General features: G+C 39.7%; 1 protein-coding gene across 6 annotated transcripts in view; it reads right to left on the bottom strand.

The window, feature by feature from the left end:
* The window catches only part of SPTBN5 (spectrin beta, non-erythrocytic 5), a 95,285-nt gene that overhangs the window by 61,979 nt on the left and 7,779 nt on the right, over nt 1-25,527 (bottom strand). For 5 of the 6 annotated variants that reach the window (XR_004497846.1, XM_033515024.1, XM_033515023.1 and 2 more), the window contains exons 4-27: nt 24,451-24,618; nt 23,855-23,974; nt 23,017-23,174; nt 21,904-22,132; nt 18,569-19,200; nt 17,432-17,570; nt 15,815-16,047; nt 15,222-15,375; nt 14,557-14,757; nt 13,200-13,406; nt 11,866-12,057; nt 10,991-11,143; nt 10,322-10,452; nt 9,413-9,664; nt 8,589-8,876; nt 7,695-7,941; nt 6,819-6,958; nt 5,733-5,832; nt 4,981-5,151; nt 4,725-4,889; nt 3,762-3,988; nt 3,034-3,220; nt 1,645-1,845; nt 510-626 (exon numbers count right to left, since the gene is read on the bottom strand). Coding sequence is in view for 5 of the 6 variants with exons in the window: in XM_033515024.1 (XP_033370915.1) it covers nt 510-626; nt 1,645-1,845; nt 3,034-3,220; nt 3,762-3,988; nt 4,725-4,889; nt 4,981-5,151; nt 5,733-5,832; nt 6,819-6,958; nt 7,695-7,941; nt 8,589-8,876; nt 9,413-9,664; nt 10,322-10,452; nt 10,991-11,143; nt 11,866-12,057; nt 13,200-13,406; nt 14,557-14,757; nt 15,222-15,375; nt 15,815-16,047; nt 17,432-17,570; nt 18,569-19,200; nt 21,904-22,132; nt 23,017-23,174; nt 23,855-23,974; nt 24,451-24,618 (4,812 nt within the window). In the remaining variant the exon portion in view is untranslated. Of the gene's footprint in view, nt 1-509; nt 627-1,644; nt 1,846-3,033; nt 3,221-3,761; nt 3,989-4,724; nt 4,890-4,980; nt 5,152-5,732; nt 5,833-6,818; nt 6,959-7,694; nt 7,942-8,588; nt 8,877-9,412; nt 9,665-10,321; nt 10,453-10,990; nt 11,144-11,865; nt 12,058-13,199; nt 13,407-14,556; nt 14,758-15,221; nt 15,376-15,540; nt 15,645-15,814; nt 16,048-17,431; nt 17,571-18,568; nt 19,201-21,903; nt 22,133-23,016; nt 23,175-23,854; nt 23,975-24,450; nt 24,619-25,527 lie in introns of those variants that run through there. The other variant, XM_015630854.2, reaches the window with a different exon arrangement.

A 25,527-nucleotide genomic window follows, 5' to 3' on the forward strand; every position in this document is an offset into this window, starting at 1 on the left:
AAAAATAAATACTTTTGGGAAGGGTGTGACATTTCCAAGACTTGATCAATTTTTGATTATTTTCTAACATTAATTTCTAACATTAAAAAAAAAACAAAAGAAAAATTGTACAGAAATTCAGATTAATTAGATTAATAAAGACAATCAGAATTCCCTGATGGAATATAAGATAGAGAAAAATATTCCTGGATTAATTATATGTATCTTTGATTATAGGAAAAAATGACAAGGCTTCTGCATGCAGCTGTGGAAACTGAAAAGCAGATAGTCAGTTTTGGCCTCGGAAGAATATGACAATATTCACCATCCTCCTTTTCTCCCGAGCTACATTTTACCAACCAAGTAAACTGCACTGATCTTTTCTCTCAGTCTATCCATATGTGGACATATATCAATGCAAAATATCTTGCAGATGGCTGGGCACCAAACTACCAATGAGACAAACAATTTTATGACTGCAGAGAGACCAAAAGGTCAGGCTAGCCTACAGAATTTAAGCAGAGAAATACCTTATGTTTCTTGATGAGTTTCAGTGTTCCATCTTCGTCTTTGCCGTAATCCTTGCTTGTCACAAGTGGATATTTTTCTGCTATCCAAGCCTCCAGGTCTGAAGTATTCATTAAAAACTATGAGTGAAAGAGAAAACAAATGAGCTTCAACTTTCAAAACATTCATGACTTCTTTTTTTTTTAACTAATAAATTCTAAATAGATGATGCACTGTAAGGCCTACTGTAATGTTTTATTAAATATTTAATTCACTGTTCTCTGTGAAATCATAAAATAATGAAGGGGTAAAAGATGGAAGACTTCAATGCAGGAAAACTAAATGTATAATATCAGTGGGACATTTCTCCTTCCTCTGCCTGAGAAGTTCAAATCAGAATAAGAATCAGGCTTCATGAAGTCTACAGTACTCATAAGTGTTTTCATATATAGAGGAAATAAAGGTCAGATGATTGAATACCCCAGGGAACTCACTTTAGCTGGGCCTGTGCACTCCATGTAAATATTGCTTATGTCTACAAACTGCATGTGCTGTCTGAATAACTGCACTCCTACATGACCCACTGATCACAGAAAATTTGGATTATTGATATAAATAATTGCATACAATTTTAAATTTTATTATTTTTTTTAAACAGGCTAAGCATGAAGGTCCAGAAGCCTCTAGAAAAGGATAAAGCCAAAATCCCTAACTTGCTCTTAGAATGAATGAATGTTATCTGTTCCTCAGTATCATTTTATTGCCTGGACAATTGTTACATGAAACAGGTAAGGGATAGCACAAGAAATCCCTTCTTTTCTGATTTCCATGTCATAATTCTCCAGTTAAGGATCCATTTCATTAATAAATTGAAGCCTGAGACTGTGTAAAGACACAGGGAAAGGAGCTACAGCTAGGAGAAATGTGTGTTCTGTGCACAGCCATACGCATGGGTATAGAACCCAAGGAAACCTGTAGAGCCGCAGGTCAAGAGTGGGGGCTGCAATCAACTATGCAATCCATCCCTCCATTCCCATGAGTCTGGCTTCAAGCAGCTGAAGGGAATACCAGCCCCAGCAAAGCTGGTTTTTTAATTCACTTTGGTCCTCCTGTTTGTCTGAAGAAACTACTGTGTGAGCTCTTTGCTTTCATTTGTACCTCCTGGAAGCCAACTGAGTGCTGCAGCTGCTTCATCCTTTCCTCACAGGACTTCTCCAAGCCCTGCCAGGCAGTCACAAGCTCCTGGCATTTCTCACTTATTTTCTGAGCTGATGGGTGCTGGTCTACAATCATTGTCTTTCCTTTATCCAGGACCCGCTGGACTTGCTGTTTGTGGGCATTCACTTCAGCCTGCAGCTCCTGGGAATGAGGAAAAAGAAAAAGTAGGAATAAAGGAAGATATGTGAGGACAAGTAAATTCTGTGTGATCCTAGTTCTAAGCAAAAGTGGCAGCTGGTGACAGTGGGCAGAGTACAGCAAGTGGACATCAGGACTGTCTTATTTGTACCACACCTGCAGCTTTGGTCACTGGTGCCAGCCCCACACAAATAATGCTCTGCTCTGCTCTCGGTACTGCCATTGAGAGAGGAGAGAAGGGTGTGTAAGGAAGCAGCACACATCCCTTAACTTCCTTACACCAAAGTCCTCTCTTTACCATGCTCCTCCCCCTTCCCTTGTCCAGCAGCCAGGGAGGCTTGGGAGGTGGAGCGGATCACAGGATGAGACACAAAGCTGGGGGAATCAGAAAAACTGTTGAGCTGGTGATGGAAAAATAAAATATCCAAGATGATGAAGAGGCTGGAGGATGATACAAAGAGAGACATTGTCATCAATAGCATGAGAGCTATTGGACTACTGCTCCATAAATCCTTCCCACCGGTCTCATAACAGTTCTCATGAAATTTACAATTAAGGTGCTGCAAAATGCAGCATTGCTGGTGGTGCAGTCCTGCTGAGATGCCCCTCTGGCTGTAAGGACCTGATGCAAAGAATCAAACTCCTCAGAAAGCAGTAGTAACCTGTCCTTATAAATACAGTGACTTTATCTTGTTCAGACCATTTTAAAATCTGTAGAGATTTAAAATAATTGTTAAATGCCTGTTATATGCGCTCCTAGAAAATCCAGTGTGCACAAACCTCAAGACTGAATGTATCATGAAGCCATAAGTATAAAACAGCAATAGTTTTATTTAGTTTACTCTTCTTTTTTTTTTTTTTTTTTCTATTTAGTGTCAAGTACACTAGTTTTTTATCCTCTTTTAATGGGAAGAGATATGCAATTTCTCAGATTAATAATACTCAATAATATGACAAATTTTGCAGTTCTCACAGGAATGTGTTCTGAAATTTGTTCATATTTGTTCTGAAAGTCATCACCACTCTTCTGATTTGCGTCAATCCACTGACCCATTTTAGCTGGACCAGAGCTGGAATCAGTGAATGCATTCATTGGAAGCCTCGACTGTGCAGGGGTTGGGTGCAGGTTTGTAGGCTGAGGTGAAGTTCAGTGTGTCACCATGCTATGAAGCACTTGATTGAAGGGGTTACCTTGTGCTTTTGCAGCAGGTTTTGAGCCACATCCAAGGACTTCCCGCAGTTGGTGGAGTGGGCGATAGGCAAGCGCTCATTGATCCAGTTCATTTCCATGTCATGATAATGGTAGAACTCATAAAGATCCACCGCAGCCTCCAGCAACTTACGCCTCTCATAAAGAGGTGCTTGCAAAGACTCAAACCTAGGGGTCATCCATTAAATTATGTTAAAACAAAGCTTTATCCTCATTCTGCCAAGGGAATTAGGCTATGACACCATCGTGAAGATTTCAAAACACCGGACACTTCTTTGCAATTAAATTACAATCTTTAGTACCGGCTGCACATACAAGGATCCCCTGGCAAGCAGACCTGTATGACAACACTAAATGTAAGCAGAGAAAAAATTATTTACACTTTTAAAGTCCTAGGCTTGTCCTGTAATGCATTGAATGTTGAATCACTGTACCTCGTACAATGCAATGGATGACCTGTGGATAAGAAAGGGACTAGAGGAGAAGTGCAGCTGGCAAGGAGTAAATGTTCAGTCATAAAGGTTGAGGTGGATCAACAGGAAGCTGCATAGGTGCAGATCAAAGCATAGTTGTTCTTCAGCTGGGAGGAGAAATCATTCCTGAGTATGGGTTAAACTTAATCAACCAAGAGCATTTTTAAGAAGGTAGACTATAAAATGCTATTTGCCACAAGAGGTGGGTGGAGATAAAAAACAGAGGGACACAGTACCTTTTCAGATATTTCTGTGTTTCATCCAGAATCCTCTGGGAGTCAAAGTGATTGGTGGCCATTTTCCTTGCATGAGATACAATGGCATTCATTTTCTCTGCCAGCTCACGCGTGTCATTCTCCAGCTGTCTGTGCTGCTTGAGTAGATCACGGCTGGAGCGCAAATCATGGCCTGTCTCAGATTCCTGAAGAACTCTCTCAATTTTTTCTATCTTCTTTTTGGCATCCTGCCAGGAAAAGATTACAGCACACTCATACTATCCTTTCAACATTTTCTTTCACTCACCCCCTCCTATGACAGCTTCCTGGACCCAGTTTTTAAATCCAATTGTCCTTTCTTGGTAATATGATGGCTGGATGTCTCTAGGAGACATCTTTTGGGAATATTTTGTTTTGTGAACTATTTTGGAGTACTCTTCTCTCTGAGACACTAAAGCACATCATTGAAAACAGTCTCTTGGAAATATCTTCATCAACACAGTATAAAAGAGTCAGACAATCTTCAAAGACCAGATTGTAGCTATAACACAACAGCAGTTCCATTCATTATGGTCTCAAAGCATTTTCACAGCATATTGTTCTTGTTATAAAATTTGTCTGGATGACCATGTGCTTAATAGAGTGGCATGCCTGTGGCCCCCAGACTCCAGGCAAGCAGTTATGTTGACAGCATTGACTCCTACAGAGTTTGGGTTGCTTTCCCAGTACAGGATGGCCACACAGATGCAGTGTTGAGCCCGAGTTCAACAGCCTGATGCTTTCCTAGCACTGTTATCTTGCTCATAAGCTTGATATGAACTTGGACAACATAATATTGGGTTTTCTTTCCTGGGACTGTAGACAAAATGGAGACTTTAAAAACCACTTCTTTCTGGACAGTATTCTCTTTTATGTGGTGTCAGCACAATAGAGGAACCAGGCTCCCAGGCCATTCCTCTCCTCTGTTCCTCATGGCTTCCTGACCTGCAGCAGTTCCATGAGCTGTTCCTGCTGTCCAGCTTGTCTCAGTTTGTCACCTCGCTCTATCATCTTGCCATACAATTCCCTCCACTTCTTTTGAAGCTCTGACATCTTCTCTTGGACAGAAACTGCAGCATAGTGGTTGTCTTGAATCAGTTGATTTCCTTTCTGGAGAAACACAGTGCATTACTTTATTAGCAGATCAGCATCTATGAATTTTGGTACAAGACAGAAAACTTAGCTCCAAAGCTGCCTTCACCTTTATCAGTGTTGTAAAGTGCTCCTCATTAGCCAGCATTTCCTTTTCAGCAGCCTCATGCCACTTCAGCTTGCGCAGAACATTTGTTGGATCACGATAGGATTCATCTGATGCAATCTTGTACTTCTCTTCCATCCACATCAAAAGCTCAGCAGCATCACGATTAAACTCCTTACAGAAAACAAACAGGATTAAATTGACTTAACTAATGAAGAAGTATGATCTTGAACTACAGATGAGGTTTTAAGCCTTCATAATCTCTCTTGGTCCCTATTCTGCCACATTTACTAATCTGTTGCCTGTAATTGTCAGTGAAGGTTTGCATCATTGACAGAATATTTTAACCAGAAGAGGGCCAGTCCTCCAGTATAACTTTTTATCTCAGCATAGAAAACTAAGTTTGGAGCAAAAACTTAGATTAACAGTACTAAGTTGATAAGACTCAGAAAAATAGTAAGTAATGAGCAGAATAAACTTAACCAGTAGACAAAGCATTCTGTTGGTATTTTTCATTCAGAATCTCCTTTTTCTAAAATATCCTTTTTCTAAAAAAAAAATTCTATGGTTATAGCTTTGTAAGTTTTATCGCCAGTGCATCATCTGGTCCCTGGGGAACGAAGCTCTGTCCCACAGCCAAAGAGAAAGTGAGCTGCAGTACAAATGCTCAGCAGTTTGAGTTTTCATCTCATACTAAGACAAGGGGTAAAATTCAAAATTCACAGATGCCTGACCAAATCTGCAGTATCAGTTACCTGTAGTTGTAGAGAATCCAACAACCTCTGTTTTCTTTTGGCATTGCTTTGTATCAGCTGCTCCCACCTTCTCCGGAGAGTGACCATTCTCTCTTCAACACTACCAAGAAAAACAGGAAATCCAATGCTGTACTAATTGGTACTAGCTAATTGGTTCTCCCTGCTTATGCTGCAGTCATGACTGTGATACAAATGTAATCTAGTTTCTACAACTTTGCTGACAGGAAGAAGGGATATATGGCCCTGTCCAATCACCATGCTGGGCCCACCTGGAGAGCAGGTATTGCCTGCCAGCTGCTCTGGATTTTCCTCTTGTATGGCTGTGTCACCTTAGTGAATTGCAGTCATACACTGGAACACTGAGACCTCCCTCTGCCCCGAATATTTCACAGTGTTGTTATATTAGTTACAATTAACTAATAACTTCCTCTTTGGTGTAAGTGCAATAAGGCTTTGGAATAGCTTTCTAATGGCAGTAGTGCTGTAAAGAAATCATATCTTAAGGGAAGTTTTATAAATTTGGGGAGGGGCTGTTCAAGACATTATCTCTTACAATCACAAGAACACGGTCTTCTGAGGAAGTCTGTTCTAACCCTCTGTTTCTAACTCTTGTTTGCAAAGGGGTCAACTTACTAGATCCTAGTGGCTCTAGCACAGAAAAAGGAATTACACGCAACAGTTCAGCTTGGATAAAAACACAAAGGAGCTGCTCCTGAAGCGTTTTGCTTATGAGGTCTTCAGTAACTTCTTAAAAGCAAACTGTATTTCTAATATGTGATACTGATAAATTAAGGAATTCTTTTTCTGTAGGCATTTAACTAGTTCACTTTATGGAAGTTTTTTCACTATATGTAATTTATGATACAAACCAAATTTTTCTACTGTTCTGCTAAATGCCACTTTTACCCTAAAGCTCATTTTTCCTAAGAGCACAGGAAAAGAAAATAATTCTTTTTGGCGCCCTTATTCATCAATTTGTGGATTGGAGCTCAACTAATTTCTCCTCAGAGAAAATTTTTCATTTCACCTGATCACACTGGATCATTCATTAAAGCTAAAAAAAAAAAGGAATGGGTTTGGACTCACAGATGAGATGCAAAGTGCCTGCTCTCTATTAGGGTCACCCCGTTCTCATTGAGTGCTTCCACTCGTCTCTTCAGTGCTATCAGCAGTTGTTCAAATTCCTGATGTTGCTTCAGCAGGCTTCGAACAGCATCTGCGTGGTCCTGCATTTGAAAAAGAGAATTTAATCAAGACTTTTCTTGCTCATATTGTTTCTTTAGCAGTGAAAAAAAAAATAAATTCAGACCTTACTTTCCTCCTTCTCTTTCAGGCTGGAGGTACAATGCATATTTTGCATGAGTGCAAGGATGTTCAGGGTTACAAACATGCAGCAGGTTTGTATCATACCTAGTTTCTTTGTTCTATGTTTCCATTATGGTTCCATTTTCACCTTTTAAAAAAATCCACTCAGTTGATCCCAAAGTATCAATGTTTTGGGTTCTGAGACCACAACCTCCTTTTCACTGATTTTGTGACTATTATCTGCCTTTGTTTTTTTGCTTCATATGCTTTAATATTATTAAATTAATGCAAAAAAAACCCCAACTTTTTTTAAAAAAAGGTTATATTTTTACTTGGAAAAAAAACCTACTATGTTTAAGCTGAAACCTTATTTGTTAATGCATGAGTCAATTTTATATAAACTATATGACATGTACAAACAGCAACAAATTACAGCTCTAGCTGTTATAATTTTTTTTTTTTTGAGGGACAATGAGCTTTGTTCTCATTAAGATGCACAAGAACCGAAGAATGTTAACAAGATCCTGAAAGTCTAGTTTCCAAGCATGGAAATGCCATGATCAGAAGAATGAAGAAGCCAATCTAATAAAGAAGATTGTTGCTACTCTCTGGATGGGAAGAAGAGGCAGGGAAGACAAGATCAGCTGCTGTACATACCCCGAGGTCATCCCCCCGGAGAAAGGCCTCATGGCCAGATAGGGCTGCATTGATACGGTCTCCCTCCCTATTGAACTTCTGCAATTCCAGGCCATCCTGCAGCTTTCTCCATCGCTTTTCCCACATTTCCTCCAGCTCTTTTTTCTCCTTGGCAAGTCTCTCCATGGTCTGGTGGACATCTCTGTTCCTGTTGTTACTTGGTTGTTGGTGGACGACTTTGTGCCCAAGCTCTTCCAGCTGCAGAAATCTTCCCAGAGTCAAAAAGAAAAATGAGACCTCACTGCATGAGGGAATATGAATTCTCTTTCATCACAGCTCTTTGCTCTCTTGGCAGTGCCCATACACTAGGTTTCCCTCCCTCCCTGTTACCTTTTTCCTGTGGGTTATGCACTACAAAGTGTGGTTGTTTTATTGCTCAGGGACACATGCTAGAGGCAGTAGGTGAGATTTCCCCATCTGGACTGAAAGGCCACATATGCCAGCCTTCAGGTTAAAGGGAAAGGAGGAAAATTCTGGAAAACTGGGAATTCATAACAGCGCAGAAGAAGAACTGAGAATGATGGCAAATGGAAGCATAATGCCTGAGAAGGAATGAGGGAACTGGAATGAAGTACAGATGACACTCTCTGAGAGTGTCAGGAGAGCTTGTGGAGTTCTACTACTGCAAAAATACAGCTCCTGCTTCCCCTCTGACAGCCTTCAGGATCAGTATGCAAAAGCTGACCAGATCTTTAGGGTTTGCAGGCTCCTTTTGTCACTTATGTTCAAGTGCATGTGAATAAAATATTGGCATCACCTTCACATGCAATTTTATGTATGTGATTTACGTGTTTCATTTTCACAGTACTGCTGTCATATCACCCCACTCTGCCCACCCTGTCAGAATCTCTCTACCTTTCATTCTGAGAGCCAATTTCTATCAGCAGGTCTTGATGTTCCTTCAGCAATTGCTCTGCAGATCCCACGTCCAGACCCATTTCTTCACTGCTCAGTTTCTCCCGAATGCCCTCTGCCCACAGTAGGAGCCTACGGCCGTCTTGCAGGAAGTACTGTTGGTTTTGGGCCCACTGCAGAATGTCCTGCTTCTTTTGGATCTCCAGCTTGAGCTTTGCCAGAAGTCTCTCCATGTTTTCTACCTGCTCAGTGATGGCCCTGCTCTCTGCAGGGTTGGTGTCCTTGATCCTTCAATAAAATACATTCAATTGTATGAACACTTAGAGCTAGAACCAGTGCTCTTTAAAAGGAATGAATTTGGATATTTAGAGTTCCATTAAAAAGGAAGTCAGCTAAGGCAGTACATTTCCATTGTGAATGTACAGAAAACTTAAAGAAGTGAAAAACTTTAATATTTCAAATTTTAACTCCTCTGCACAATTATCTGGTATTTTCCTACCGTCACCCTTGCTTCCCCTGATTACCCTCTTTCAGGACCTAAGTGATCCCTCCACATTTTGAAGTAGGTAACTAATACTAGTAGAGATGATTTTCATAGCCACAAACAAGCCTGTGCTATTCATCCTTCTACAACAGTGAAGTCTGGAAACAAACACCTCCCCAATCACCCAGCCACATTCAAGAGAGATCAGCACAGTCCAGCAGTTCTTCAGATTTCTAGAAAGAGAAACTTTAAGAGCTGTTCTTTCTCTTTATAGCCGTAACTTACAGCATGATCTTAGAGAACTAGCAAAGAAAGTGAAAACAAAAAGAAGGTTCCTTACGATTTTGCAACACTCCTCAAGTATTCAATTTTCCGCTCTGTCACCAGAACCTCTCTCTCAATTGTGTACAGTTTGCGCTTGTCTGACTCCAGGCCAGCAGGCAAGTTCCCTGGTTCCAGATCCCTGAGTTGGACCATCTTGTCTTGCAGCAGCACTCCTATGCTCTGACAGTCCTGAAGAAATGTCCTCACATCAGCCACTCCAATCAGCTCAGAGCCTTTCTCCTCCTTCAGTGTTTCCATGGATTGCCATCTTGAAGTGAGATAACAATTTATAGCCGTTGTTATATGTGAATTATATCTGTTTTCTGTTCAGGAAAAGTCTTGTACAAAGATTTCATCAGGACTTAAATGGGCTGGGTGGGAGTGAACACTAGTACTCCTTCACAACATCAGAGTTCATATCAGTGTCATCTCAAACAAGGGGACTTGCTCTGGTGACTAGAATACTCTGAACATGATGTAATTAAATGACCATGGTCAAAATCAGGACTTGACTTTGCCCACTGAGTGACATGGAAGCAGGAATACATTCACAACAGGTACTAAATACTCTTGGTGAAGTCAAATGTGGTTGATGTTCCTTTCAATGTTTGTGAAGCGTGTCCTCACCCTGATGCTTAAGTAACCAAATCAGCTGCAGTGCTGCAGAACTACTCTGAATACAGCACTATCACCCGTGGATGTATTCACATTGTCTTTTAACACACACACATATATTTATACAGTTTAAGTGATTTGGTTTCAGGGTCCTAGGAGCCCCCCTCAGTCCTGGAGACAGGGCACTAGGCTCAGGGCCAGCTACAACCAGCTGTGGGATGCCCCTTAACCACTGGTGGCACTGTTGTCTAGAAGGGAAATGAATGGTCAGCTCTCCATACAATCCTCTGCTTATCAGTAGCACTTTTACCTGATGTTGATCTCTTCCATCCAAGTCTGGATCTCAAAATATTTGCTGGGACTGATCTTTCCATATTTAGCAGCTAAATTTTCAATGTCTTCCAGCTGGCCTTTGCCTGCAGCCAGTTCTGTTAAAAATCTCTAAAATGGAAAAATACAAGAATGAAGAGCATGAGGTTTTACCATTTCTGTGGACACAGTTCTCGATAATCCCTTATATCCACTCATATCCCACTTTCACAGCTGGCTTCTCCCCTTGCCTGCCTGCTGACTCCATGCACACCTGTGCACACAACTCCCCTGCAGCCCCCTGACCTCCCTGGTGAGCACACTGCATCTGTGCACCTATGTCCCACTCCACTGGGATGCAAATGCTCAGATGGATTTTTTCATATTTGGGTACTTTTTTAAGGTGATGTAAGACAGACCACAGAATGAATCTTTTTGTACCATGATATTTGTACAGGATACCTGTCTTCACAGGAAGATAAAGGGACTGAGTCTCATCAGCTTCAGTAACTTTGGCATAGTCTGTACATAAGAAATATCTGGTCTATGTATGAATCTCTAAGTTGAAATTAATGAAAAGGCTCTCAAAACATAATTTCTTAACTTTATCATTTCTCTTAAGATAAAATTGATTTAAAAGGTGTCATCTGTGAAGAGGAAAAAGGGGTACCTGGTATTTCTGCTGCATGACCTCCACATTGTCTGCTTGAGGTTGAAGAGTGCGGAAAATGTTCTCTTTATCTCTCATCCATGATTGAAATTCTTCACAAGAGCTACAGAAGCGATAATATCCAATCATCTCCTCCAGAGCCTTTTTTCTGTTCTGTAAAAGAGATGAAGACTTAACTATTGTTGTAATAACTCCTTACCATTTGAAGCAACAGAAAGATATTCTTCAATTTAAGCTACAATACAGAGGTGGTAGCTTAGTAGCTTTCCCAGACACTGCTGAAAGAGAACTGACCATGAAATTTTGAGATCACAATACTTTTCCCAGAGCAACAGTGGTTTAAAAGCACAAGAGAATCATTTGGAGAATGGTCAGCCTCTGGACAGCAAGGAAGGCTGCTGTGATACTTGCTGCTGCTTGCTGATGACATTAGACAGTGGTCCCTACGATATGTAAAAGCCACATACAATATGTTTGTGTGTGTCTTTAGGGCATGATTAGAGCAGGTGTGAGTGAAGAGCAGCATGTTAACAAAATGCAGGTCACAGTTTATTTTTTCTGGTGTCGGGCAAGACACCCTGGTGATTTAGGAGCTCCAAGAAACGAGCATTAAGGGGGAATAAAAAAGAATTATGCAAAAGAATCTGCTCTTCATGGACTAAAAATACTGGAATGTAAATGGGAAATTTGCCAACATAAAGTCTGTTTTGATATAAAACTTCAATGATAATCTCAAGGCTCGAAGTTCTACAGGAATTAACAGGATTGAGGCACATTATTAAACTGAAAGAAGCAGAAGCCAGCAAAGCACTTAATTTCAATTTTCACTGGTTTGGACTTTTTAATGAACTACACAGCAGAATGGGATATTATACCTCAGCCATGCTCTGCAGATGTTCATAAAGTGAATCTATTTCTTCTTGGGTCTTCCAGATATTCTCTGGAAGAAAATGATCATCCAGACTTGAGGTTCCAGTGGATGCACTTTCAGATGTTGCCCAGGTTCTGCTGAATAGTAGCCTAGTTGTCTTTTGGTTTAAGTCACTCGGGGCTTCCCTCTTTGTCATCTGTTAAGAAAAAATTAACAAAATCAATGGATGAAAATTTGTGATTTGGTTAAAAATTTCACTTGGAAGGAAAATTTGGACTTGCTAGTTCAATTCACAGCATTCTGACCCTTTAAACCAAAAACTTCCAGTAGGAAGCTGAGAACTGTTTCCACTATTTTATTCTTAAAAAAAATAATTAAAAAAACCTGAAGAACCTTTTGGATTTGTTTAAAGAATAAGTTTAATTCAGCTCATTTTAAACTTTATTGATTCAGTAAAAATTCTCATTTTCTGCCCAAACCAAAGTTATTTGGTTGGAGGAGCTTTTTTATTTTTGGACGTGCCAACAAAACAAGACAATTGACTACGATCATGGTTCTCTTTGTGGTGATGTTTTAGTACATGAACACTTCCAGTTTCAAAGTCTGTGAGGACCCTAGTGAATCAATACTTCTATTTGTCCATCAACACCATCTTGCCATGTGCTTCTTCACATTTCATAGCAAAGTAATAAAATATTTTTCTAATAAAAATTAACATTGATGAGGTAAAGGAAAGACCACAAGTGATGCCCATTGCTCTCAAATTTATTGGGCTAAATATTGAGTGAATATAGATGTCTAAAGAAGAAAGCTATGAAATGTGTCATTCATCAATTTATCTCCCCTGAATTCTGTTATTAAACAAGCTGATCTCAGGTAAAAAATTCCCTTTCTAGTCAGTGAAAAAGAGGGGCATCTGCAGAGGTTGACTTCATCTCATTTGCCTTAAAAATAAGGAAGAGTATTAGCTGCTCCTGGTATTGTGGGATAGTTCTTCACTACCTTAGAAGAATTTTAAAGCATGTTTTGATTAAATATCTTCTTTTAAATGATTACTGAAATGAGTAATTTTATGAGAATAATGAGTGAGAATGTATTTGTGAGCACCAGTAGAGGGAACCATCATGGATCAGAGTATTTCTAGCACTTCAAAAAATACTAACCAGGTGTGCTACGAGCAAAAAAGGAACTTTTTTTCACCTGAAAATTTGCCCCATTCTAATTAAAAACTTAATTTGCAATATACCATTTTGGCAAAATAAATAAAAACCAAATAATTGAAAAAGCGCTTCACTTACATTCTTCAACACAACATGACACAACGCCTCCTCTACTTACCGCAGCTGGAGCCTGCTGTGCTGCAATGTCAGCCTGCTCTTTGAGGCGCCTCATCTCAGAGGAATAGGCTGCAATCTCCTCCTCCAGGCGCAAGTGACGATGCAACAGCGCTTCGGCACTTGATTCGTCTTTGCCATAGTCCTCGCTGGCGAGAAGCGGCTGCCTCTCTCGCAGCCACGAATTTGCTTCATCGATGTCAGCGAAGTACTGAAGGAACACAGGGAGGAAAACACTTGGATTCATCCTGGAAGTATTATATCCAGCTCCTTCCTCTTTGTAAAATTATGGATAAGGAGAAATTCCATTAGGTCTGTGGCCATAAGGTTACTTCCAGGTGTTGTGAAGGTAACTCTAGACCTTCAATGACCTTACTGATGTATTTCATGCCCACAGCTAATTCCCAGAATTACAGTGAGTAAAGAGATTCAAGGATTGCCTATGCAGCTGTTTAAAAACTCCTAATTAGCTAAAACTTCATGGTGCATAACAGCAGCAATAAAAGGAACCCACAAGGCATGATGTTGGTAGGCATCACTACGTAATACCAACGGATATTTTCTAAATGTTTAAGGAACAAGCAATGAACTTGGTCTACAACAGAAGTTTACTTTTTTCCAGAATTTGCAATTGCCTGGTTATGGTTGTAGAAGAGTAAACCAAGGTTTTTAGATATAGAATAAAGGTACAACAGGAAAAAAATTAAACCTAATGTAATGAGGAACAAAGAAAAAACTAAAACATCATAATGGTGTCAAACGTAATAGAGAGAAGAGAGAATTTAGACTTAAGGAAAAAACTGTTCAGTTTTATTCAAACATTTCATGGAAACAACAGACTGAGCAAAACCTTAAGAAAGGGAGACTAAGAATACCTGAGATATGTGATACAACTTAAGAACGTTGCTTTTATACAAATTCTTTACTTGCAGATGTGTGAATGTTTATGGGAGTAAAATCGTAGGTCGGAATGGAAGTGTCAAACACTTTGCAATATTTGTGAAGTTCATGGTCAATCTAAGTCTTACCACACGTTTCTTTTGTTGGTGGTCTTTGGAATTTATTTTTTCATTTTTTAAAATATGTCACACAGCTATCTAACCCACCCTCTTAAAAAGGCTCATCATTCGCACTAGCATGTGAGTTATTTCTATTAGCATTTTTACCTTCAGAGCATCTCCCAGCTGCTCAAATCTCCTGTGTGTCTGGCTTGCAGGAGGATTGAGACTTCACTGCCTGAGATCTTTTTGAACACCAACAGATGACATCTTTCCTGTCACTGTTGTCTTTTCCATGGGGGCGTGGGGCAGAACTGAGCCACATCCCACATATCACAGACCCCAGCAGAAGAACCCTCTCACCTGTTTGATGAGGGCTGCTGCCTGCAAGCGGCTCTTGCGGTCAGCCACCTCGTCTTGGAGCTGCTGCCACAGCTTCTGGAGGTTGTCTGTCTGTCTCAGAATGTCGTCCTGGCGCGTGGGGTTCTTTTGGCTGAGCTCCCAGCCCCTCCTCATCACATCTGCACTTATGGCCCTGTGTGAATTGCACTCTGCTTCAAGAGCCTAGCACAAAGACAGGAAACGTGTAAGCACAGCTCATTCCCCACCACCCAGGAGAGAAGAGTGGCTCCTGTTCTCTGCTACTGTCATGCATTACTTTTCCAAGAGCCCCAAGCCTTAACTTTTCACCACCTCTGTCTTTACCCTCATCTCTCTTAGCCAGGAAAAGAAGGTGAGAAAAAACAGAAACTAACAACATTTTTTTGCCCATCAAATGTTAGCTAATTTGGAGCCCAATGTCTTCTAGTCCAGTATGAAGCACATTCCTTCTTTACCCTTCCCCTCTTTGGGAGAAAATGTGTACTCTACACATTTTTTTAAAATTCTGAACTCTTGGCATGACACTTGAGATAAGGATTAGTTTGACAGAATTCTTCTAAGTGCTGCACTGACTGAACTGGATGATACTGATGTTGTGAAATCTTGCTTTGATACAAAGACAAGGAGCCAGCAGCAAAGTAAGATACCTTGTTCTTCTGAATAGAGGCTGTGATCTGGCTGACATCTTTCCCCAGTGTTGTCATTCTTGCCAGCTTCCACTTCTCAGAGATCCATGATTCCTCCTCTTTGCAGTCACGGAAGAATTCAAAAAGCTTCAAAGCCTCTTCCAACTGAAATTTACTGAACCAAGGAAATAAACAGTGTGTGACAGTCAAAATTAGGATTCCATGAAGACAATGGTAGATTAATTAAAGAAAAATTTAAAAATCCAGAACTTGAAAACTTTTAGTTCCACTTTGTCATATATTAATTTATTCATGGAATAAAACGAAAGAAAAAAATTACATTTTGTTCTTTTTCCAGATGAGGCAATAACCATTTGCTCTTCAGTCTTCTCATAAAGGAAGTTATAATAAATGCTGAGAATGAAGCTATTCTTCATCTAGGGAAGTGAATGATCCTTTCAGTCAATTGCAATCAAGACACTTGAGTTCTTTTGTTATGTCTTTATGAATGGAGAAATGAAAATTTTCAAATGAAAATTTTTCAAATGCAAAATTCTGATTAAAGAGTTAGGGTTGGGCATCCTAATCAGGAAGAGCCACAAGCACAGGCCTACCGTGACTTGCTCTGAGCTGTGAGGTTCTGGTACAGCTGATGAAGCATCTGAACTTTTGCATAAAGCAGTTCTGATCTAACTGTGCTGTCCTTGCTGATTTCTGCTGTCCTCTGGGTGATGTGTGTCAATCTGCCATCGTAGGAAGAGATCTGTGAGTCAACCAAGTTGTGATTCTGCAGCAAATCCACTACTTCCAGGAGTTGCTTCCCACAGTCCTGAGAATTCACTAGCACCTACAAAATGAGAAGAAATAAAAGACATTTTCAGAGAGTGCATCTAGGGCCTCTGTTCAAATAAATCAGTTGAAAGGTTCCTGTCATCTCTTATAGCTTCTAAATGTCCAAGAATGTCAGCTAAGTAAAGCAAAAAAGCTGCCTATTTAGAGAAATTATACTTTTTTTTGGGTCAATTCCACAAGCTAATGGCAACAATCCAGACTTTCTATTGGTTGCAGTGCAAGTAATGGGCTCATCAAATAAACATCTGTTTTTGCACCTAAGATATTTCTTCTGATTAAGCACTCAAGGTCTCAGAACTTGGGGGTGCAATAAATATCCCTTTGCTATAGACCCATCTGTAGGCAGATTGATTCAGTCTGTATTTGAAGAATTCCACAATATTCCATTTTTTGGTATGTTCTAACTGGAATGTTGTTTTTATTTGAGGAGCTTACTTTCTATCTAAATAACAAAAAAAAATTATTTTATAGTACTTAATTCACCAGTTGGTGGGGAGTGTTTATAAGTCTGTATTCTTTCTAATTGTGTCAATGCATACAATTATTAATCCTAAGGTACTATCTTTCCTTACCAGTCTTTTCCCACATTCTCAGGCTATCGTTGTTCCAATGACACAATTACCATTAGGTGTTCTTTGCCTACCAACACTAGGACAGAAATATTTGTAACTTAGAGATAGGTCTTATCTTTAATTAGACATTTACAACTTCATATAGCATGCTGACTCTTTCAGCTTGGGCACAACCTGTAGTCATAAGGATTCTTCTGTCTTCAGAAAGGCAAAAGATGTATATGTAATTCCTTCCATTACAAAATCAGTATGAACCCAGTTACTTCTCATGCTGAAAAGAGGGCTTTGTGCTCTGACACTCTGGTAACAGCTGGAAATTCTTACTAAAAGCAATCACTATTTATTTACAGTAGAACTTCCCTTTCTCATGAGTTTGCATACCTGAAAGCCTGAGCTAATTCCCATCTGTAAAATTACTGCAGGTATTTCCAGAAGCTAGTTCAGAAGAATTACATGGAATGGAAACAGGAGATGTTTTTATTCCTCTTTTACTTTTGCACTTGTAAATTTAGAAAATTATTTCTCATCTTTATTTTACTATATAACTTGAACTTTTAGTGCATTCCATGTAACAGAATACAGGCTTTCTGATTAGGGAAAACCCCTATAGCAAAGCCTGGGTTTTTTTCTCCTCATGTAGTTACCTGTGATGATGAACTGAAATGCTCAGTTAGGCGTCTAGGTAAAAATTGTGGTTTTTTCTATAACTGATAGACTTATCTCCTGTTGGCACCAGCCAGTCCCTGGAACATGGGGACACACACTGGCAGCACTGCAAGCTGTGTGCTGCTGGAGAGGGCTCAGTACCTGCAGCTCTTTCAGCTCCTCTGTAATGGCATCTATGTCCCTCAGGAGGCCCAGAATTTCCTGCATTGTTCCCAGGGACTGTTCTCGTCTCTGCAGCTGATCCAGGAGATCCTGCCATTGCTTTGAAATGCTCTTTTGCCTACAAAGGAAGAGAAAGAAATTACCAGTTTGCACCAAAGCCTTTGGGGAGCACTGGAGGAATCTCAGTGCTTGCAGCTTTAGAGGGGCTAAATGAGCACACACGACTCTTGACATCAGCGTAAGAGGACAGGCCAGGAATATAAAACAGGTCAAAAAGATGTTATTACAAGAATTTTGACTAGTACATCAACTGTCATTGACTTTTTAAAATTTAGACATAATTTTTAAGGTTGTCCATAAAACACCCCTCTATTTTTTTTTTATTTCTTTTTTTTCCTACAGTGCTTGATACTGTAGAAAGGCCTGGAAGCAAAGAAATGTTCTTTAAACAGCTGCTTAAAATAAAACATTAATATAAACTATATCATAAGTCACAATCTGATCTCAAAGTTTGATTTACTCTTTTATAACTGGTTTTCTGGGTTTTCACAGAGGGTCTTGGTTTTGTCTGAATTTAGAAAAGAATACCACAAGAGAAGTTATTTGTACGGCATTCTTAGATACTCACAAATCAGGTTATATAATAACCTGGGATAATCAGAGTATTTATAATTTCTCAGTATTTGCTCCAAAATTGAGTAAATCTGACAATACCATGCCTTAACCGATTTGCATCTCCCCAGACTGCAGACTGATATAGAAATGTGTCGACTTGCGAAAAAAAAAAATAGTATCTCTCTAAGCATTTTTTGATGGCAGATAGAAGATTTGGTAGAAATTTGTGGGTATATTTTAATATATAACAAAAATATCTTAAAAGTATTTTTCACCCATAAATGCTCTGAGGCTTTGATCATCAAAGGAAAAAAAATAGAATTTTGAAGAAGATGAAGTGTTTGCCTTATCTGCTGAAACAGGCAGAAGAAATTCCTGACAGTTCTACTCATGAGGAGCAGAGACAAGAGTCACAGTTAAAATTAGTTTTCTTCCACCACACCCCAGAATTTCAACTAATTTTGACCTCTGCTGCTACACAGTCTCCCAGCCATCACTCACTTCAGCAAGACTCGGTCTTTGCCATGATAGTTCTCCTGGCTGATAACGGTGGCCATCTCGTCCAGGGCTGCGAAGCGTTCCCTCCTGGGCAGTACATCTGCCACAATGGCTTCCAGCTTCCTACTGGCAGCCTCCATCCTGTCCACGCTCTCTGGCCAGAAGTCCTGCTTGCCAATCACTTTCCTCATGTCTTCCAAGTAGGACTCACGCAGGGCTGCCTTCTTCAGGAACCTCTGGGCTAGCTGTTCCAGCCTTTCTAGCCTCAGCATCTCTGTTTGCAGTGCTTTTCCCCGGTTGTGCTCTGACTTTTCCAGGATGATCCAGTGCTTTTCCACATCCTGCAGCATCTTCCCCTCCGGAGGCAAGTATGGCCGTTGGTTGTTGGCTCTCTGTTTGGTCCTGATGTTGAAGAGATGAGCTTCAATCATGCCCTTCTCTTGGTATTTGGGGGGTTTCTCCACAGTGCGGAAGGTTTTAAAGTTGGCCATGAGCAGCCACATTTCCTGAAGAGAGTTGGGGAAATGACGGTCATCCAGCTCCATCACCTTCTGTTTAATCCATTTCAGGAGGTCAGAGACCATCTGCTCATACTGAAGCTTCAAGTCATCTATCTCCTTCAGGAAGAACACAATCTGTGGTGGGAATATAAAGATATAAAGTTACAAGCCCCATAAGAAACAGAATGAAGCAAGGTGAGTGAACAGAAAGCAGTGTCTTCAGCAGTCTTCACATCTTTATACTGATGTGGTGATAGCTGTCACATCTGAGGCTAGGTGAAATCCCAGAACAGCCTTCCATAAAACACAAATAAATTGATATTATTTAACGTTTTATTTCAGTTTTTATTTAAGAAAACATTTGAGAGTAAATAGCATGGTTCACATTTTTTGTTTCACAATCAAAAAAAACCCCTCATTTTTTTTCCCAGTCTCATTCCTCAACCCTGAACAATTCTATCCTAATAAGTAATTACACACCCTTAGCTTCACCACGTAGGATCTTAGGAGATCATCTGACAAGATCCTGTACATGCACACTGCAGACCATGGTCAAACAGCCCCTTCTCAATCTCTTGTGTTAGAACCGTTTTCCTTTACAAAAATTACTAGAAAATGTTTCATGGCCAAACAGAGCTTTGGTAAAGAGGTTAATTCTGATTCAATACTAACTTTTCAAGTCTGTTTACAGACTGAAATATTTATCTGTTTCATTTGTGGCCTGATCTGCCTTCACTTAAAGTACAGGTAAATACTAGAGCAAACATCCAGAATTAAATCCCTAATGAAATAAAAGGTGTAAGAATAAATCATCCTTTCTTTCCACTTTACATTCTTTTCCATCTTTGTCTTTTTATTTCATGATATTTTTTCCACACCCTGACTTAGTAAAGATGCAGATCTTTACTCCTGCAAAAATCAGGTTCAGCACAGAGCTATGTTCTGCCTCTGTCATTCTGCTGAGTTTGTCTGCCCCAGCCAGGCAGATTAGTGAGGGAGATGGCACTGAGAAAAGACTCAGTCCTTCCAAGTGGTCATCAGCTCCTGCCTACCAGAAAGTGCACTTGGCAATGACTAAGTGCTGCAGTCTTGTAAGAGGAGTAAAATAGCACCAACCTTTAGTGCAGGAAAAGCAGCCCATGACATCAGGGCTCCCTTCTGTATTTTCTGCCATCATACCCAGTTCTTGCTGAAAGATCCTATAAATGCATGGTCACCTCAGATGGAAGAGGGAAAGGAGATTTGCCTCCCTAAGCTGTTTCTCTCTGCCATCCTGGTTACACAGTTAGTCTGAACACAAAGGTTTCCTTGGCATATTCAGGCTTCCCTCCCAATCCTATTAGTAAATTCAGGGCTGCCTATTTGAGGGGACTAAGGACATGAAGAGATTAACATCTGTTTCCTTCTCCTCCTGAGTGTTTGTGTGTGTCAGAAATGCAGGAAGACAGGAATGTAATATTAGAGACAGGCTAAAAATAGAGAAGTAGTCAAAGGGAGCAAAAAGATGCAGGGAAGAGGAGAGAGAGAAAAGAAAGAATAAATATAACTATGAAAAAATGGAAAAAGCAGTGGAGCACAATGACAACTGAAAAAGGACAGAGTAAACAAACTCTTTATTCATATAATACAAAATTTATGGCCTATTTGCTCCTTATAGTTCCTCTAATACACGCTTGTGGACTCAAGGGCTATTTCATGTTTATCAAAAGAAAATGTCTCCTGGCCAAAATCCAGTGACCCATGTGTAGAGCTGTGCCTACTGCTCACTCTCCTCACTGATGCCAAACTTTGACAGCATTCCAAGTCCTGCTCTCATCTAATGCTGTGGAGAACATGCTGTTCTAAGACATAGAATCCTAGAGTATTTTGAGTTGGAAGGGTCTCATAAGGACCATCGAGTCCAACTCCCTGCTCCTTGCAGGACTACCTAACATTGGGTCCTCTGACAAAGAGCATCCTCCAGACACTCCTTCCACATAACAAGCTTGGTGCTGTGGGGAGCCACGTTACAGGATCATTGATCTTTGCCCCAGACCACATTTTTAGCTGACCAAAATCTGCTTTGCAAAACCTTTTCACTTTGTCACCACCAGAGAAGCTTCAGTCTGGATTTTTGTGCCTCCCATTAAACAATGTATTCCCCCTCTCAACTGCACAGGCAGACCTACGAGTCCAGATGTTCATGTAGGACCCATCCTGGATGTGCAGGTTTTCTGCAGGCTATTTCTTTTGGAGTTTTTGTCAAAAAAAGAACAGATTTCTCTGTTCTTGTTTCTTGTTCTTGAGAAATTCTCTCAAGGGAACTGATCTTTGGTGGAACAACTACAAAATTCCTTTATTTTTCCATTAGTGGGATACAATAAATTTTTAATACAGCTTATGATTTTATGTGAAGTGTAACAGAAAAAAAACCAACTTAACTTAGCTAAATTTAATAAAAAAGTAATAAAAATGTAATTTAAAAAAACGTAAAATTAGCCAGTTTAGCTATCATTCAGTTTTATTTGTTGTTGTTGTTGGTAGTGGTGATATTAAGTTGTTTTCATTTTGTTTCATTTGTTTGGGCTTTTTTTCATTTTCTGCCTAAGGAGTTAGAAAGAAAGGATGAGGATTTTCACAGGAAATCAAAATCCAGTGTAGTTCCATGGAATAAGGGGTCAACATTCCTATTAAATGAGATTTTGACTAGGTCTGGTTTTGCCTAGTCTTAATCTTCTCCCAATATTATTGAGATCTCCATGCCTCAAGCTGCCTTGGCACCATATCAGTTCTCAAACAGAAACTATGAGGTCAAAAAAGGATTGATTTTTGAGAGATAAATGAGAGCAATGCACTTACTTTGTTAAGTCTCTTTTGTATTGTTTGGCCTTGTTTCAGTCTGGAGAAGTAGTGGTAATAGAGTGACACATAAGTCATGATGGATCTCTCATCTGGATAGGGCACTGCCACATCCTCAGCATCGAGTAGTTTGCTGATTCCAAACTCTTTCTCAGCAACATCAAAGGCATTGTTCAGGTTTTTGAGGGGCTGGTCCTGCCGCAGTGAGCTATAGTGGATAAGATCAGGCCTGGGCAAGGAGAAGAAGAGGGCATGGAGATGAAGGAAGACTTGTATTTGTAGTAAGTCCTTTCAGATCATAAATCATAAACTGTTCATGAGACCAAGTTAAAAGTCACATAACTGCTAATTTTATGTGGCATTAACACTGAAATTCCTTTGACCCTGAACTTCATTCAAGAGCATGCCCCTTGCCTACATAGCAGGAAGAAAATTGTCTTCTATGAAATTGAATTGTCACTCCTGCCCTTACTTCTCTTCCCCAGTGGGTGAAAACCAAAGCCCAGTAGAGAGACACTTGTGAAAAGGGAGGTGACTCCCAGCTGGGAAAGCTACAAAATCCCACTATGGCATCCTGTGTAAGAAATAGCAGAACTGTTGAGGACAAAGAAGTGTTCAAGGTTACCAGAGGTGGTTTCTCTCCAATAAAGATACAAAATAACTTCTGGCTGTTTTCTTCACGTTTTTTCAAAGGGACAGAGAAGGGAGAAAGAAAGAGACTGAGAAGTTGCTTACTCTATTACAATTGAACCAGAAGATACACATGCTCACAAAGTTCATTCAATAAAACCAGTGCCTAAAATAATTATTTTAGAAAAAGGGCAATGGGAACATGTCTCAGGGGGCTAAGACCAAATGGGCAGTATTGTTCAGATATGTGATATTCCCCTGGAAATTCAATGCTATAGCCAACTAAAGCTGCTATGAAGCAGGACCTTTTGGTCCTTCCTTTGAAGAAGGAGAGAGAAAATATCCATTTAAGAAAGAAGAGTCTTCAGTGAGAAAGGGCAGAGAGTATCTGACAGTTTCTTGACAAAAACTTGCAATTCAGACCCTGTAAGAGCTAGAAACTGCAGTGAGCAACTCTGCCTGAACTGATCCATCAAATCTTACCTGTGAGCATGTATGAGTGCATTGAAGGCCAGCCCATCACTCCAACTTTTGGAGAAGTCCTTCACACTCACATTGGAATAGCTGGCAGTTTTATGCTGACACCAGAGTAATAAGGCTTCATTGGCAAATAGAACATCAGCTCTGCCTCCAAATTCTTCCTGTGAAGAGAGCAGAAAAGAAAAATCTGTGTCAACAATATGTGAAAGTAGTATCAGTGGGTTTATACTTACGTTCCTAAAGATCACTTTGTGTTACTTTTGTTCAATTCACAGATCCCCTCAAAGTCATGACTTGTAGACTGTCACTGCCATAAAGGTAGAAAAATTTTACATGAAAAGAGAATTTTTTTATTAAAAAAAAAAAAGTGAATTGAATGAATGCAGAAACGATACAGTAAAATGCAGGTGCTGAAATTTTTAAAACATTTCTCTTCTGTAATATCTGTAGAAATCAGGCAGAAAGGAAAGTTCAGTTTATTTGCTTCCTTAGATGTCAAATAGAACTCAGAAACAAAACGTGATGTATTCAGGTCTACTTTTAGAAATCATTGACTTTGATGTTTTTCATGTTCTTAGAGTATATGTTAAATAATTTTAAAAATCATGCGCTTCTTCAGAGAAAGAGCAAAGCAGCATCATGGAACTCAAATCAAGACAGAACAGCTGACAGAGAAATTCTACATGAAGTTGAAAGTATGTAAAAAAATTGTAGAAGAGAGTGAAGAACATGAATGTTCTTTCTATCTCCAAGTCACTGTTTTGTCTCTTTGGAAAAAACAAAAAACCAAAACCAACATGAATTCAGTTGCATAAGCAAAAAGACAAAGATACAGTTTTACCTTATCAAGTTTGATAGATGAAATCTGAAATCGAAGTATGATGATCCAGATAAGGCCCAGGATTAAGGTTCTGTCACCATCTACGATATTCTCAGGACCAATCACTTTTACTTGTACCTGCTAATAAACCAGTATCTGTTCAGCAAAAAGTTCTGGTGTCCAGCTCTCAGTGTAACAAACTGTTAGTGGAGAGGGTGTTCAGGCCATTTTCTTAAGCAAAAAGGTTTAATGTCTACATCTTTTCACTGATCCACAGACCTACAAGCTCCTATATCAGCTCATGACAAGTTTCAGCAAAAGCCTGGCAAAAGGATAGTGGTCCAATATATACTTTTTGAAATATGGTGGTTAGGGAGAGGCAAGAAACACATTTCTTTCCTCCAAAAGAGAGGAATATTAGCTATTTCTAAAACATATTACTCAAATAAAAAATAAATTAAAATTAGATGAATTTTTTTCTTTTAATAAAATCCCTGGCCTGTCTTCAGAGGATGTATTATTGCATATTAGAGGGGGAAACTACAATGAACATGATGCTATAATTAATTAATAACATATATAAACTATTGTGATCTCTAATATCAGTGTTAACTTACCTTGGATTTCAGAAATGTGATGGCTTTGCTGTTGTTCTCTAGAAAATGCACTCTCATCCTTCCCCGGCTTGGTTTGGGCAAAGCTTCTCCGGAGAGCAGCTCCAGGAGTTTCATGAGAGAGATGCCATCCTTCAAGTCTGTGTAAATATCTTCTAACTCAATCCTTACCTGTAAAGACCAGCCAGACAATACAGACTCCAGCTTAACATTTGGCACAGAGAAACTTCTGCTTCTAAAACAAAACACCACCTTCTTGATGTTTCACTGAGTCTTCTCTGTGACAACGAATATATACACAGAGTGGTGAGTCTTAATTCAGAAAAAATGGATTTGCAGGAGGACTTGCATTATCTATGAAAGTAATCTGTAGTTAAGAAAACCCCAACAACCAAACAAAAATACAAACCCACAACAGAGTAAAAAAAAGAAAAAAACCAGAAGATTTTGAAAAATAAAAAAAATTGAGAATTTTCAAAGTCAAACCTTTTGGAAATGCTGACATTTTTTATTTCAATTTGAGTGAATCTTTTATCAGAATAATTTTATTCTGAGCTGTGCATTTCATTTAAAAGTTGAGCTGATAATCCCATTCAATGACTAATCTTTTACTCCATAGTCTCAACAAAGTTTGTCACGTCCTGCTTGGACCTGCAGTACCACCCAAAGTGTCAGTATTTTTAGCTAGTCTCACACTAAGTGAAAGGTTAGGATCATTTACAGAAATGTGTTTTAGTGCTGCCAGTAATGAGGTCACCCAGTGCTTAGGTGATACAACATGACACAGTCTGTACTCTGACCTAACAAGAGCTTGTTTTGGGTGTTTCCTTTTGGCCTTATGCCACTTGCCATCTAGAAGTCATACATGCCTAAGAATAATTTACTGTGATTTTGAAATTACACTAAATGATCTTTTTGCATAAAAAAAAAGGGGGGAAGGCAGGCAGGCAGGAAGGCAGGCAGGCAGGAAGGCAGGAAGGCAGGGAGGAAGGAAGGAAGGCAGGGAGGAAGGAAGGCAGGCAGGAAGGCAGGAAGGCAGGCAGGAAGGAAGGCAGGAAGGAAGGCAGGCAGGAAGGCAGG

This window comes from Parus major, chromosome 5 (genome assembly GCF_001522545.3).
Source record: "Parus major isolate Abel chromosome 5, Parus_major1.1, whole genome shotgun sequence".
NCBI classification, from domain to species: domain Eukaryota; kingdom Metazoa; phylum Chordata; class Aves; order Passeriformes; family Paridae; genus Parus; species Parus major.